Source organism: Asterias amurensis, chromosome 9 (assembly GCF_032118995.1).
Source record: "Asterias amurensis chromosome 9, ASM3211899v1".
NCBI classification, from domain to species: Eukaryota; Metazoa; Echinodermata; class Asteroidea; order Forcipulatida; family Asteriidae; genus Asterias; species Asterias amurensis.
The window spans coordinates 4,501,273-4,517,953 of record NC_092656.1 but is presented as its reverse complement, the minus strand read 5'-3'; the positions used below and the strand labels follow the sequence as shown (position 1 = coordinate 4,517,953).

At 37.4% G+C, this 16,681-nt stretch overlaps 1 protein-coding gene across 1 annotated transcript in view; it reads right to left on the bottom strand.

Moving 5' to 3' along the window:
* LOC139941322 (furin-1-like) overlaps nucleotides 1–13,643 on the bottom strand; it is a 56,986-nt gene extending 43,343 nt beyond the window's left edge. The window contains exons 1-5 of the mRNA XM_071937755.1: nucleotides 13,475–13,643; nucleotides 11,950–12,234; nucleotides 11,106–11,207; nucleotides 5,430–5,534; nucleotides 1,621–1,749 (exon numbers count right to left, since the gene is read on the bottom strand). Coding sequence (XP_071793856.1) covers nucleotides 1,621–1,749; nucleotides 5,430–5,534; nucleotides 11,106–11,207; nucleotides 11,950–12,159 — 546 coding nt within the window. The 5' untranslated portion in view covers nucleotides 12,160–12,234; nucleotides 13,475–13,643. The remainder of the gene's footprint in view (nucleotides 1–1,620; nucleotides 1,750–5,429; nucleotides 5,535–11,105; nucleotides 11,208–11,949; nucleotides 12,235–13,474) is intronic.
* Nucleotides 13,644–16,681: the final 3,038 nt, after the last annotated feature.

Below are 16,681 nucleotides of genomic sequence, written 5' to 3'. Positions count from 1 at the left end.
TGGTAAAGGTCACCTCTGTGAGAACATTTTTTAAGTTGCTTTTTGGAACATTTCAAGGGGTTATTGCCTCTTCTGCTTTCATGAAGCATCAGTACTGTGATAGTACGCAGAGAATTTATAAGTTTTAAAGAAAAGCTTTGCTGACATTAAGGAACGATACACACATTGGTTTTGAATTTCAATTGAAAAGATTACAAGTGTTTTCTTTGTGGTCGTCTTTTAAGAAAACACTCAGACACCCTTGGTTTGGGTCTGCATCAACAATTCAGAAGGCCATAGAGAGAATTTTTAGCAGGAACTTTAGCCACTGCTGACTTGATGCAATGATGGACTGCATTCTTTGTTTCAACATTACAAAGAACAGACACTGTACACACTTGAATGCCCAAAGAAAGAGAACATTGCACAATGCACACATTTATACTAATTGCAAAGAAAGACAAAAACATGCAAATGACATTGAATGCAGAGCATTAAAGACAAAAACCTTTCCTATAGGAAAGACATATTCTGAACAGAGCTAGTTGGAAGAGATACCTTCCCTTTTGTCAAGTTCCCCGACTGCATAACTACCAGTGCATTCATACAATACATTTCATGTACACTTTGTGATCCTGCTAATTATTGCTAAGCAGGGATTTTTAATTAAGCAGTATTTTCTGCATTTAAAAGCAAAATTTTGAAATTGAGGATGGTCTCTAGATGGTGCAGACTATTTATCCATTTACCTCAAAATAAAATCATCTTGGAGCTACAAGGGAACTTAGTCTGGCCCCTTTATATAAAATGAGAATTACATTGCTATTATAACGTAGGCATGCAGGGAACCTGACAAACACATACGTACATGGCATGATAAAGCCCCTACTGGGTCCAACCAATGTAACTGCCAAGGCATTCTCTTTAATAATAATAATCATCCGAACAATTGATATTTTCCCCCAAAAATGACTCATGAAGGTCGATTGGCATAAAATTACAGTCCAGAAATGATTAGATTAAAAACCATTTAGGAATCCACCTGGGTCACTGGGCGACCACGGAGAGAAATCTCCACATGTGGAAATACCACTTTTATTCAATTAAACAGTTGCCATAAAATGTTTGCATAGATTCATCTTTAGTGGAGCACCAGTCAACATGTCTGCACTTCTCCCCCCCCCCTTCCCCACCAGACATTTTTCTTTTCATTTTATTTCTTGTCATCTTTTAATTCTGGTTGTGAAGCCAAGGACTCTCTAAGAAAAGTGAACTAAATCACAATACTAGCCAAGAACCCCATTTAGTAGACAAGGAAGAGTGTCAGTTTAAGATATATCCATGGTAAGAAAACCCAAGAGAATTATTCCAGGGAAAACCCACACAAATCTACATGGTGCCCCGGCAGGATTTAAACGGGGGTTCAAGAGGTGGAAGGCGTGGAAAGGTACCACTATGCCAACCCAACCACACATTTGAAAGCAATGTAATCCATGTATATCAAAATCTTCAACAAATTTTGGTTGCAACTGGTTTCCTTTCCACGCTCAGAAACTAACCACCCAGTCATGCTACATCGATTTCATTTTACACCATAACAAAATTCAAAAGTTTTACTATCGGGGTGAAATGTATACTTACATAGTTAGCGTTAAGATCTGGATGATTTTTCTCAATACCATCATCTAGAATGGATACCACTACGCCTTTCCCTGTGTAGCCTTTTTCCCAGGCGGGGATTACATTCATATCAAGGCCAGGCTGGCGTTTCTAAAAAGGGAGATAAGAAAATGGGTAACTTTTAGTCCGACAATTACTTCTTCAAGTTTGGCCCAATTTCATAGAGCTGCTTTAAAAAGCAAATAATATTGCTTAGAAATGTTTTCTGCTAAGCAGAAATGAGCAGGTTACTACATACATGGTAGTTTGACTGGTAACCTTATTCTGGTAAGCAAAATTTGGTTGTGGCTTAGCTGCTTTAGCTGCTTTTTGTGCTTAACAGCAACTCTATGAAATTGGGCCCGAGTGCCGATGCTGATACCAGAAAGTACTGGATCAGCTGAACATGGGATAAAAATAACTGGAACATTGTCTTCTATTACTAGATCAATTGGCCCAATTCTTCATTTTACATCACCCAAGATAAATCTTGGTTGCACCATTTTTGGAATCAGTTTCCCCATGTTTTTGTGCAGTGCACATTTTAGGCGACGCATCTTCAGTGTTAGACATGCAATTTGACTCCCACAATGGCAGACCGTGGGTAGACAGTAGACGTGTAGCCCGGAGCTTGAAATATAACACTGGACCGTAGGCCTGAGGCAAGTGAATTTACAGTAAGGCCAGAACACTCATGGCCGGCCAAGTCGGATGTTCTTGTGATTTTCAATTGAATAATAATAATTCCTCACTATGTAATTTCTTGAACAACAACAAATTATGGTTAAATGTTGGCTTTGTGCCTGATACCAATCATTAAGACAGATGTCGTAGTGCTTGGTCAGATGGAAACAGTTTATACATATATGTTAGACTGTGTTGAAAGATTTTTCTCATCTTTATTCTGGTATAATTTTTAAAACAAAGCTATGTTCAGCTACAAGAATGACATTCCTGCAGTCTTGCGTATTTTCCCCACAAATTTTCCCCACAAATTTGAACCTTATGCAACTAGCAGGTTACAAGGGTCGAACCCTCCTCTTAAATTCAAAGTCTACTCAATGGGACTACTTTCAGCTTTACAATTGATTCAATCTTACTAAATATCAAATCTTAAAGCCAGTGGACACTATTGGTAATTACTCAAAATAATTATTAGCATAAAAAATTATTTGGTAACGAGCCATGGGGAGAGGTTGATAGTATAAAACATTGTGAGAAACGGCTCCCTATGAAGTGACGTAGTTTTCGTGAAAGAAGTAATTTTTCAATGAATTTGATTTTGAGACGTCAGAATTAGGTTTTGAGGTCTTGAAATCAAGCATCTGAAAGCACACAACTTAGTGTGACAAGGTGTTTTTTCTTTCATAGTTATCTCACAACTTAGACAACGAAGTGAGTTCAAATTTTCACAGGTTTGTTATTTTATGCATAATGTTGAGATACACCAAGTAGTGTCTTTAAGTTTGTATAAATTACTTCCCCTCATCAAATGGAATAGTCTATCCCCTTGTGATTATATTCTGCCACAATGCACTCAAACACATCCCATATTTGTTTAGTGTTCTCCGGGTGTTTTACTTGACATTTTGGCCAGAGGACAAACATTAATGGAGTTCCAGGAGCTTCATAATGTCAAATTATACTTTGAATTACATCCAAGTTCCTTTCCAAATTCTTTAACTTGTCAAATAAAAACAAGCTTGCTTTTGGGCAATTCCTACCACTTAAAATTGTTTATTCACTTCAAGTACCAGATGTGTATAAATTGTCTAAAAGCAAACTGATTGATTAGAAATAAACAGAACTGAACGGGGCCCAACTTCATGGCTGCTTCCAAGAAGCAAAGAAGCAAACATATGAAAGGTGCGTGGAATTCCACATTTACGTCAAGCCCATTTTCACAGGTTAGCAGAAAGTTTTTGCTTGTGTGCGTGTGTAGTCAATGTATTCTTACACAGCTAGTACAGAAATTCAGCGCTTGTCCTGTAAGCAATTGAATGGTGATCGCAACCGCAGAATTCAACAGTAAGCAGGGCCATAAAATTCAGCCCTAAACTGAACTGCTTTGAGTCAATCTTGCTGCCATTGAGGCCATTCCCCCTTCAGCCCTTGTTGTTGCCCTTTTCCAGTTTATAATTTATTCCTATGAGACCATACTGAAAAACCCGTGATAGAAGTGCTCTTTACTCAAGAAAAGTGGCCTTGCCTCTTAAAGGAATGAAATTTCAGATCTGAAGAGTCGTTCAGGATTTCAACAAAATTTCTAAAGTGAGATGTGGTTTGAGGTTTTTCTTTTCTAGTAACTGGAATCAGCCATACTGCTCCCTTACACTACAGGGAATGTAGTGGATACAATTTCAACTTTAAATACCCCGTCGCAAAGTATTCCCTTTCGCAAACAAAAATAAACAATTTGAATGGAACAAAATTTCAAGGGAATAAAAAAGAACCTATACAGAGACCATGCTACTTTATAGTCGAAATTCCCCTGGCTAGCGGGAAGGTGTTTGTTTAATTCAGGTTCAAAGAACACTGTAGACTGTACATTTCTTGAAAGTTGGGGGGGGGGGGGAGGTCCCTCTAAGTCAGCAATGAGTTGGAACTGTTGACAGATGGCTAACACAAACAAAGTACAATTCACCCTTCTGATGTAATTGCAATCCCCCTTTGCAGAACTGAATGTTTTGTAGCTCGAGGCAGTGTATTTATTTAATTGCAAAAGAGCGGTATACTGTACAATGTATGTTCCTGCCCTTGGTATTTTCTTAAGGAATTGTTAAACATAGACTAACTGAACATGGTGATTTCTTGAGACCACCTTGGGTTAGAATGGAATCAAACCCAAAACTTTACCAAGTGCAGGGCCCTATTTCATGGCTCTGCTTACCACCAAATTCCGCGCTAACGATCACTATTCTTCGCTTACTGTGCAAGCGCCAATTTTCTGCACTAGATGTCTAAAGTAAGAAATACAGAGTAAACAGGAGAGCAGAGCCATGGAATTGGGCCTAGAACTCAAAGAGTACAAGACTCAAAGGTTAGAGGACAATACAGAATTGGTAAGAAAAAAAATCGTAAAGATCACAGATTTACATAAAACTTACATGGTCTAATGATGATGATAGTAGAAAATATCCCTTGAAATATTTCTGCTTGAAATGGCATATTTGATGTGAAACAAATTTTCTAATTTCGCATTCGAAGTTTATCGATCAGAGGGAGCGTTTTATTCATTTTTGTTTTTGCATCGCTGTCATCCAAAATGTGTAATAAGTTTTTTACTATTTTCTTGTGACCCAGATGGCCCATCGATCTCAAACTTCTACAGGTTTGTCAGTTTATGTATATGGTGGATTACATAAAGTGCTTAAATACTTTCAGCAACTGTTTTGTTAGTAAAACCAATTCTGTAATGTTCCTTTAAATGACAACATCATAAGAGTTACACCAAAACAGGCCTGATACTCATTCTTGTAAAGGCAAGGCAGTATATTTTTAGTAAAAGGCATTTGTGCAGTATGAGGGAAGTTTAACTTCCTACATTACCGGATCATTTGAAAGGGCACTAAGGGCCAGTCGGCTACAGCTAGGGCTACAGCTTAATTTCCGCGTCATTATGCGTTGAGGCATATAGGACGTCCTTAGCAACACCCTAAGCAACAGCCAAAGCCGTAGCTGTAGAAGCCAATTCGGAAGAGGCCTAAGGCAATGTTCAAGGGAATTAAGGAAAAGACTTTGTAAGTATCAGGCTTGTCACTGATTGTAAAAGATTGTTTTAAAACACGTACCAGATACCAGAGCGGCCATTTTGGATCGTTAAGGGGCGACTCTTGTGGTTCCTCATTGTCTCTTTTCCTCCTACTCTTTGCGACTTGCTGCTCCACCCAATGAACCTAAACAAACAAGACAAATCCAAAACAAAAGGTGAATGAGATAAAACAACAACTGGGTTTGTTAAGTAAATGTAATATGGCATGCACAAAGCACCAATAAACATCATTTTAAGAGTACCGGATTCAAGCTCTGGTGTTTGCTCAGCAGAGTGTGTGTTCGAGTCCCGATTGTGACACTTAACTTAACAATGATTGCTTGTAAAGTTGGGGAGCTAATCTGCTTTCTGCTCGACAAACCAGCCAGGCTTCTAACAGGTGCTACCCAAGCCTACATCGGTATGGACTGTAAAGGGGGTAACCCTGTTTCAGCCCCATGAGTAAGGTGAAAACGGCCCCTGGAAAAAAAGTTGAATGATTGTAGCCCACACCTTGAGGTGGCCTTCAGGCCTAGTTTGTCTGGCTACTATCATAAAAAAAAAAAAAATAAATAAAAAAATTGTTTGATTGTTCAAAAATGAATACTTTCTGTTTAAACAAGTACTAGTAGTTTATAATTGATAGCGTGTAATCATTGTTAATTTTACAGTTTTGGTTTTGTTTTATTTTTAAATAATTGTATTTGATATAAATATGCGCTTATGATCATAGAAAAGCACTACATTGTAACAACTATTTTGTTTGTAATTATTATTTGTTTTTAGTTTAGTATTCAGCAAAATTCCTGCCAAATCACAGACCAGGGGTCGATTTCACAAAGAGTTAGGACTAGTCCTAACTTAGGACTAGTCCTAGGAGATATACAAATTGCATGGATAGTCTTAAGTTAGGATGAGTAACTGGTCCTAACTCGAGATAAGACTAGTCCTAACTCTTTGTGAAACCCACCACAGGTGACAGACATATTATGCACTATACAATTCTGGTTTTTTTCATCTAAAACTACCTTTTGTACATTATGGACCATAATTTTCAATATTCTGCAAGTGCCTTTTTAACCATGAAATAGACCAAAAGACCATGATATAAAAGAAAACAAAAATTCAATGCCAGCAAATAGACAGGAAGTAGAAATTCATACTACAAATCCCTCGAACATGGTCCAATGTGTTGATGTGGTTTATGAGATCTATTATAAACCCACAGGGCCAAATGACACTTGGCAAACCCTGTGAGGTGCCTTTGAAACATCAAAACATATCAACCACGTTGAATAAAGTCAATAAACAAAACAGCCAGTTCTCAGAAAAAATCTGTCATGGTGTGATTTTTTTTCAATGCGACAATGATGCCAAACAGGTATGCAAGCCAGACATAATACAGTTTAAAAATGTATGCATAATGTACAATGTTCAGTTTGAAAGAGAGACGCGGTACAGACTATCGCTACAGACAGCAAGTAGGAAAAGGTTTTATTATTGACAGTCTTTGAGAAAGACTCTGAAAGGGTCGATTATGTCAGGGTATAGTACCATACATACATGGTATAGTATTATCATTTTTTTTTATTTTTTTTTTTTTTTTTTTGGGGGGGGGGGATGCCATGTAGAGCCCTGCTTTAAAATGCAGCACAGTGCAACAGAGTATGGGATTTGAGGTGATAAATGTATTTAGGGTAAACTGGAATAAAAACGCCTGTTTTTCTAGTTTTTGCAAAATAACTCAGCATTGCTAGGAGATACTAGAAAAAAAAATGTGTTGTTTTATCCACTACATATCTCCTCTAAAATGTGTGTAAATATAATTATTGTCATTATGCTGATATGGGGAAATTTTCCACCCTTTTGGGAAGAAAGTTTGGGGGGCGTTTTTACCCGAATCTCGGGGTAAAAATGCCCGCCCACATTCTGTATGTCAAAAGATGATTTTACAAGTAATTTTCAGATTATTTAATACTCAGGGGAAACTACATCAAATGCAAACAACTTTTCATATGCAAAAGAATAGTTGTAACTACAAACTTTAACAATTGTAATAGACTTTTGGTTGACTTTTATGCATTGGGTTGTGATTGGTCAATACGCAATGGAGCTTAATGGATCAGTCTATTCAGCTGTCATCAGTATTACCTAAGAAAAAAGATTCCCTTGGAGGAAATTTCACACAAACAAAATTTGAATCGGAGAGCAATCCAAGCATTAATTTTTTTTTCAGGTTTCTGAGGGTTGCTGTCCTTTTGAGATCACTGCAACCAGAGAAGCGGTAGCACAAAATGCTGTCACCTCGCTACACGTGGATGGATTTGACGTTCAAGTGAAAATATTGTGACAGTTTTGAGTATTTACTGTTTTCTTTTAGCAAGCAGACACTGTATTCAGCTGAAACTTTCTTATGTGACTTTTGTTGACTCTTTCTTAAAGGAATGTTACAACATTGGTAAGAAACACAAATCGTGAAGATCACAGATTTACATAAAACTTACACGGTCTAATGATGATGATAGTAGAAAACATCCCTAGACATATTTCTGTATGAAATGTCATATTTGATGAGAAATAAATAATCTCATGTCGCGTTTGGAGTTTATCACTCAGTGAGCGTTTTATTCATTTTTGTTTTGGCATCAATGCAATGCCAATTTTGTAATCGTTTTTTTCACTATTCTCTCGTAACCCAGATAGCCAATTGATCTCGCACTTCTACGGGTTTGTCAGTTCATGTATATGGTGGATTACATAAAGTGCTTACACTGCCAGCAACTCTTTTGCTAGCAAAACCAATTCCGTAATGTCCTTAATGGCCCAACCTTTATGTACGTACACGTAAGCGACAACGTTAATACATTGGTGACTAAATCTACTACAGCGTACAGTGTACGGTCATGGCACACATTTCAAACTCAGGAAATGAGTGCAATTTCCTCAGGCTGGGAGCAACAGCCGCGATTAAAAATATCGCATTTATCAACTATTTTTAATTTCCCTCTAAATGCCATTTCTTATCACACACAAAAAATGCAGGAATGTGAAATTCTATGGGGCCTTATTTTTATTTACTTTTTGTCAGGGGAAGTTCAGAGCATACAATATAAATGGATATATGCAAATGTCTTTTTTAATGTTTTTCTGCGACTTTCTGTGACCATATTGCACCTACATGTACATGTAGGCTAGACTGGTTTATTGCTATAAAACATAAAATGAATACTGTAACCTTTTGGAGCTGTTTCCATCTGTTTCAACTTGAAGTATTCAAGGAGACAAGCTAAAAAAAATTCCTCTCCCTCTTTAATCATTTTCGAACGATAGAAAAACAACATTGTCTGCTTGCAACATGATCAATGTACAATGTATGACAGCACATTGTGTGTCTACAGTGACATCTTTGTGCACAATGTGCATTTAAACAATAAATTTATACTATAAGGAATTTCAACAAGTGCAAGCTTCCTTTTCATTGAGACATCACATTCGTCAGATTGTCATATTGTACCAATGTGTTCAATACTCAAAAATTCAACTACAATGTACAGTGGTAACAACACTCACCTCAACTTGCAAGTATGCATGTGTGTGCCGTAAGCTTGATGCTAGGTCTTTGTGTAATGTCTCCATTCGAAGTGAATTATGTCACTTCCCATCTTAAGGGAGTTAGTCATAATGTTCAATGTTGACAATTTGCATTTAATGTATGATCACACATAAAGCATTTTCTTTATAATGCACTGGCCTTGAATCTCACCAAGGTGTTCCCAAGTTTGTTAACCTGTAAACCAATGGACTTCTTTTTGTTCAGACGTTTTTCCTTTTAGCAAGGTTCAAAACTGGTCTTGTACAAGTACATGAAAATGAAGCAAGGTTGTCCTTACTCGGTCCAACATGTCCAAACACTCGGTTTCTACGAGTAGACAGTAGACACCCCTTGCAAACTTACACAATCGATGTTTACCTTGGGTGCACACTATGCAAATTTTAAATTTCCTCCCCCAAACTTTCTGTCACAACATTTTAATATTTGTCATAAAACGTGACGTGTATGGAATTCTTGTTAGTTTTCTAAAATGATGAAATGTCACGAACTTTCTGTCACAGCAACAAAGTTGTATGTTTGTCATAAAAGATGGAATTTGCGGTATTTGTTTTCTAGAACGATGAAACTTCCTGGTAGGTTGCTTAAATAACCTAACTAATTGGGGCCATAACAATTGCAAAACTGGGTCGTAAAAGCAGGACTGACTGATATTAGCCCGATAATAAGGAAATTGTTTGAAATCACACATTTTATTTCCTTATTTTAAAAAATAATCACCCAAACTGAGTATTCCAATAAAACTTATTTTTCTTGGACTGTTACCTACACACATCTACACGAACGGGAACAGACCCTGTCTAGAGACTCTGTCTAGCTTTGGCGTGAGACGCCAACCTTCTTTCCTTAAATCTAAAACCATGCTTACATTAAAGTTTCAAATTCTATTCTTGTACGTATGTATTACAAGCTCTAGTTTAAAGTCACCTGGAAATTTTTTTCTTTCAAACATAAGACTATATGTTTACGAACAATAAAACAATTTGTTTAGTAATTGTTTGTCACGATTTATATGTTTAAAATATATATAAAGTTGTTTGGGGGGCTGACTCCGCCTACCCCTTTTGTGACGTCAATCGAGGCAGACTTTGCCTGCAATGCGTATAGTAAACACACGTGCAAAGTACATGTACGTCCAAGTCGTGAGTTGGTACATTTCAAAAAGTGTTTTTCTGCATTCAGCAGCAATACACCTGGTCGGCATTGCACGAAAAAAAAAAAAAACTCAGCGCCCTCTCGGGTCGGGGTCTACTCTTAAATTTGTAAATAACATAAGAACTGATTTTGTAAAACCTTAGTTAACTGTTTATTCACATTCCACTCATCAAAACACATATATTAGTGACAAAAGCTTTATTTTGAAAAAATACCACTTCCAGGTGACTTGAATGCTAATTATAGACCTTTTCACAAATACTCAGGAAGCGCATTTAGGGGTTGAAGGAGGTGCATGCTAGTCTTAGCTTCTAGCATAGAGTAAGGACAGAGCTTCTAGCTAGCAATCAATTTGCACCTCATTCAACAATAAGCACTTGCGCAATGGGTATTTGCGAAAACGTCTATGGTACACAAGTACATGGTGTTACCACAAACCTTAAATAGATTGTATCTCCACCATGCAAAGTTTCAAATCCTACTCTTGTAATACCATGTACATGGTGTTACCACAAACCTCACTACGTAATGGAGATCGCAAGTATCACTTCCATTTAAAATTTCAAGTCCTACTCATGAACATGGTGTTGACATAAACCTTACTAGATTGTATCTCTTCCATGTAAAGTTTCAAATCCTACCATTGGACGTGTACAATGTACAAGGTGTTACCACAAACCTTACTACATTGCAAGTATCACCTCCATTTAAAATTTCAAGTCCTACTCATGAACATGGTGTTGCCATAAACCTTACTAGATGTATCTCTTCCATGCAAAGTTTCAAATCCTACTCAATTGCACACATTTTACATGGTGTTACCACAAACCTGAAGGATGTATCTCCACCATTTCCAATCCTACTTTGTATTACAAAAAAAAATAAACTACACAAAACTACTACAAATCAAGTGTCTTAATCTAAACCGATTCAAAGAAACTCAACACCTACTTTGGGTTCGTCTTTTAAATGAAGATGTCTTTCTGTATTTGCCGTTAGAGACCTTTGCTCTCTGGAGTGATGATCCAAAAAGTGATAATGATTTGCTACGACCTGTAAAAGGAAAAAAATGACACAAATAAATAAAAAGACAAACTCCGAGCACAAACGTTTTCAAGCTAGACCCAGGCTCAACTTCACAAAGCACAATTCAAAGATTTATCTTTCAAGACAAGTTGTCAGTATTCACGATTGCAATTAGTTTCAGTATTAAACTTCGCTCTTGAAGGGGCACAGCAATTTAACTATAGTAATAACAGGCACTTCTATGGGGAACCTCGCAGAGGGCACCACAGCAAAAAGCACAGGGCACAACAATTGCTGTGGGTGGGTGCCGTGGATTATTTTGAGGCCTGTTGTATTGTGATGTCACGCTTGAGCCCTAAGAAATTTGATTTTTGCCTACAGAAATTGAGATCAATCTTGGCTCTTTATGGAGCCCAGCCCAGGGCTCTATTGAATGAATTCGCTCATAAACTAAAGGGACGAGTTCGATTTACAAAGTGTTCAATTCATCTTAAGATGAGTTGTCAGTATTACTATCATGATTTGTATTGTGACATCACACTTTGCTTGTAGACCTATTAAGATTGAAGAGATGTTAAATTTGCAAATTTAACATCTCTTAAACCATTGCGGTACCCGGTGCTAAAAAGTATAGGGTGAAAGGGTTAATAGAGTTTGTACATTATGGGCTCCAACCTAAAATAATTCTCCGCGTTGTTGAAACCGGAAGGAACACAAGATGTACTGAATCGGGCAAATTTCTTACAAATTAAAGGTTTCGCAGTCTTACCTCTCCTAAATTAATAAATCCGTGTTTTTCTGCAACATGGTTGGCTTCTTCTATCCCACCGGTTATGTGAACTGCATAGGTGTTTGTAAAAATGTCTTTTTCCGAGCTTACACCGGGAACCAGCTCGTCCGGAGAGGATCTCAGGCAAACAATTTGGCATAAGAGTACATACAGGACCCCAACGGGCAACGTTCTGATTACGTAAGCCATGGCTTACAGAGCTTGAAATACGCAGCTCAGCTCTCTCCTGATTTGATGTATGTCCTCGAAAGTTACACTCGTCGACTGTTGGAGAAAAACGTCACAAAAGATTTAGTTATTTTGAAGCAGCAATTTGGTAATTTTATAATGAGGATAATACACATTACAGGATAAAACATTCTGATTACATTCTCATAACTTTTTTTTTTAAATGAACCGGCAGGTTTTTAATTTTTATGACACTGTGTCATGACTATGATTATGAAATACAGGATGGTGACATTTTACAATAAATAAATTTTGAAATCTGTTTTTTTTTCCTCAATTTTTATGGCAATTATTTGCTCGACAAGTTGAATTTCTTTCCCCAAAATACTGATTCAAGGCTCTTTTTTTTTAAAGGTACCTCAATCTTCTAAAAATTTAAGTCAACAACTGAAGAGTATAATAGATGTTAAATTTGCATCGGGGATAACTGAAGAGTTCTTATAATAAAATATATTTGGCAAAACAGAAAATGTTTCATTGTACTACTTTTATGTACTGTAGTTTTATGATTGCATTCTCCATTTTTGTATTTCACTTACTATTTACTAGTGGTTAGTTAGGAAACAATTTCAAAATTAAAAGTAATTACATGTACCTTGTGGATTAAGTTTACTGGAAAATGGTTTTAAATAACTAAAAACTAGAGTTAGACCTTCCAAGGAAACCTAACGAAATGTTGTTAATTTAATTCACAATGTTGTGGAGTAGAAAGTTTCATCATAGCAAAAGATCCATTCAAAATGTCTGCACGAATCAATGTCATTGTCAATAATGTTGTTGTAACATTCAGCTTGTATTCCTTAGTGTCTTTATTCAGCAATAAAATCGACTAAAAAGTAAAAGAGATAGCTACATCATCACGTGTGTGATAACTAAAAATAGTACCGGTAAATACAAATACAATGTATGAAATCTCAACAACAGAACATGTTCTTGTGTGGGCATGAATGAAAACCGGAGCTTTTAACGAAATCCGGAACAATAATAAATGTTCGTTTCAAAAACACGGGTAATGTAATGCCAAACAAACAGGTATTTGGAAAGTTCTCAACACCAATTCCAGAAGCTGTCTATACGGGAGAAAACCACAACCGGAAATGAAGGTCCGCACAGTGGCAAACGGCCGGTGGTGGGTATAACATGACACCGTCTGACCGTGTACTGTACGGCCTCCCCCCGCAGTCATGACGACACCGCGGGTCCCCCGTACGGGAACTTCCACGGCCATATACGGCAACCCAAAATTCACGGTCACTTTCTGAAACAACATACTTACTTCAGTGCTCTCAAAATGAAGTCTGGTTGGAAGTTGGTCTTGAAATTATACACTCAGATGAAACTTGGTGTCAATGTCGAAAAGCCACCACTTTATTGTGCCTTTGAGTTTTGCGTGTTGACTTGTTTTTCTAAGTGTTCGTGATCCGCCGCGACTCGACTTTACTTTGCGGTGGCCTTTCGTAAAATGAAGGTTGATTGCTACATGCAATGCATTACAAGGTGCTGTTTGCATAATGAGCTCACGAACGTACGTAGAGGGGAGTTGTGTTGAGGTTGGTGGCCTACTCTTTCAAAACACGGTTTTCCGTTTGTGCACGTGGGCCTAACTGATGAGCGACCAATGGATATAAGTAGGACCCCCCCCCCCCGAAAAAAAGGAAAACAAACGGGGAAAAAAAACCAGAACCAACCCGGAAGGTCATGTGCATGAGTGGGCGTGACCACTGTGGGTAAAAAAAAAATCTAGCTGAATTTGAAAAAGAAAACACATTCATATATGAGTTGTGCATTATTCAATGACCATGTCCTAACATGTATTTCGCTTTAGCTTCAACTGCAAGGTGAAACATACAATTTTGCCGATCCTTGAATAATAAGGGGCTGTGAGTTTTTAAACAAACCATAAAAGAGCAAGGAAAACTAACCTGAAATAAATAATTTATGTTTCCTTTTACCGCATGGGTTTTGAAAGCAAGTATAATAGCTGGCAACCGGTTAACAACCATAGCACTCCCATACAATGATTTCTCTCGCGCCGGGTACCAACAGCAAAAATAGTTTCTGCGTGGGCGGGGTGTGCGAATAAGGAGGGTACGTGCGCTCCGTATTAAGTTACGGGACGGGGACGTCCGGAGGAGCTTTTCACCGCGGAAATGGGCCGCAGTGACGTAGCAAGAAGTGGACTAAAGACTGAAAAGAAATTAATACCGTGGCCGAGAACTTGTGCTTACCAAAAGAAGGATACCGGCCCCAAAAAATAACGTTTGTGACGGGTATTAAAGGAACGTTACAGATTGGTAAGAAACAAAAGTCAAGATCACAGATTTACATAAAACTTACCGTGTCTAATGATGATGATAGTAGAAAACATCCCTTGAAATATTTTTGTCCTGAAATGTCATATTTGATGATAAATAAATAATCTAATTTCGCGTTTGGAGTTTATCGCTCAGCATCAATGCAATGCCAAATTTGTAAATGTTTTTTCACTATTCTCTCGTAACCCAGATAGTCAATTGATCTCGCAGCACTTCTACAGGATTGTCAGTTCATGTATATTTTAGTTTTGGCATCGATGCAATGCAAAATTTGTAATTGGTTTTCACTATTCTCTCGTGAACCAGCCAGATGGCCGATCGATCTCAAACTTCTACAGGTTTGTCAATTTTATGTATATGGTGGATTACATAATGTGCTTTTTTGCATTTGCACACATTTATTTCATTGCTGCCCTACATTTAAACTTACACATTTTACAAAGTTTTATAAATATATTAAAATTATGAGTGGTTGAAAGTATTACTTAGTATCTTAGGATTTGAAAGTTTACAATGATTTAGATAGATATATATTAGGAAGCTTTTAAAGTAGGACAATAATTAGGTTAGGGTGAAGCAGAGGCTTTTGTGCCTTAACCTAGGGACAGACAAACAACATAAAATACTAGACAGAAGAAAGAAAACACAAGACAGACTAGACAAACAGATTACACGACAGAGGCTAATATGATGGTGAGTAAGTTAACAATAATACTTCAAACCTACGAATAAGCATCAAGAAGTTTTTTTCTTTTTTTTCTTGTGAGTGCAGGAAGAGTGATTGAAGATTTAATTGAGTAACTCAAATTATCCAAAACATAACGCCACGTTGAACAAGACTATTTTGGTATAATGCCAACAACTTTTTTGCTAGCAAAACCGATTCTGTAATGTTCCTTTAAACCTCAGATTCTTGTTTATTCAGGTTTTTTTTCAAAGAAGCTACAGTTTCAAGTGATATTATCTGCTCATAAGCAGCTCTATGAAATTTCGCCCTGGTTTTTCCGATCAGCTCGCAGGGTGGAGGTTCGAGTCCTGGTCGTGCGCGAGATGGGACATTGAACCGTAGGTTCCTCATAAAGGATGGCATAGATGCACGTAAAAGATACAAGAACACCTTTTCGTGGGAGGCAGAAATTTATGGGCCAACATAACAAATTGAATGAACAGAAAAATACAGACTATTGTTTTACATTGGCTCTTTCATAGGGAATTTAAAGTGAAGGATTTTATTCGGATTTGTCTGCCGGGCGTGTGCACCTCACTAAAATGCAAGCTAGTTATAATCCTTTTTTTTGTAAACACACAGTTCCTTTTTGAATACTACATTTTTGGGGTCATTGTGCAGTTATTTTGTTATGAAGAACTGTCATCACAACTTGGGGTTCTGTGTTTCAACTTTTGAGTTTGAAAAACTTTGGCTTTTAAGTTTGTTGGTTCCCTCCGTCGGAATTGGAGGGGTGCCTGATGAAAACATGCAGCAAGTCGGTTCTGAAATTGAAAAAGCACCATTTCGGTTTTTTCCCTTCTTTTTATGGGGTAATATCAAAATTTCCGAACGGCTGACCTGCCAAAAAACAAATCTAAAGTGAAGTGTTCTGAAAACATATTTGAGGTAGGTTTTCAAGAGGCTTTGAGACTTTTAATATTTGTTTAGTTTTGATTTAAGCATTCAAATGAATTTTTGGTTGAAATACATGGGAGTTCATTGTCTTTGGCAGCCCGCGGTGTTATACCGATAGCGCCCTCTTTTGAACGAACTTCCTTGAGCTTATGTTAATTTACACTGGCAAAGAGGGTCGGTCAAACAATTTTTACCGCGCAAAGACGCTTTTGTTTAATTATAGTATGCAGAAAAATATCGCTAGTAAGAAATGGATTTGTTTCCTTACTCGGGTGTACCCCGAACGACGTTTGCCGCATTCATAATCACAAACTTGAAACATTTTGAAATCAACTGCGGGTCACCAAGTTGAAAGAAAATTATGAAACAAAAAACACCCTTTGCACATGCCTTCAGATGCCATTCAAATTTTGGGGTGGAAAGTAACCACCTTGTCTTCAAAACTACATTCCTTCAAAGGGTGTCTTTAAAAACCCAAAACGGCTTCCTATGATAGTGCCCGTTACCAAGGTTAGGCCACATACAAAAATTATTGATCGTCCCC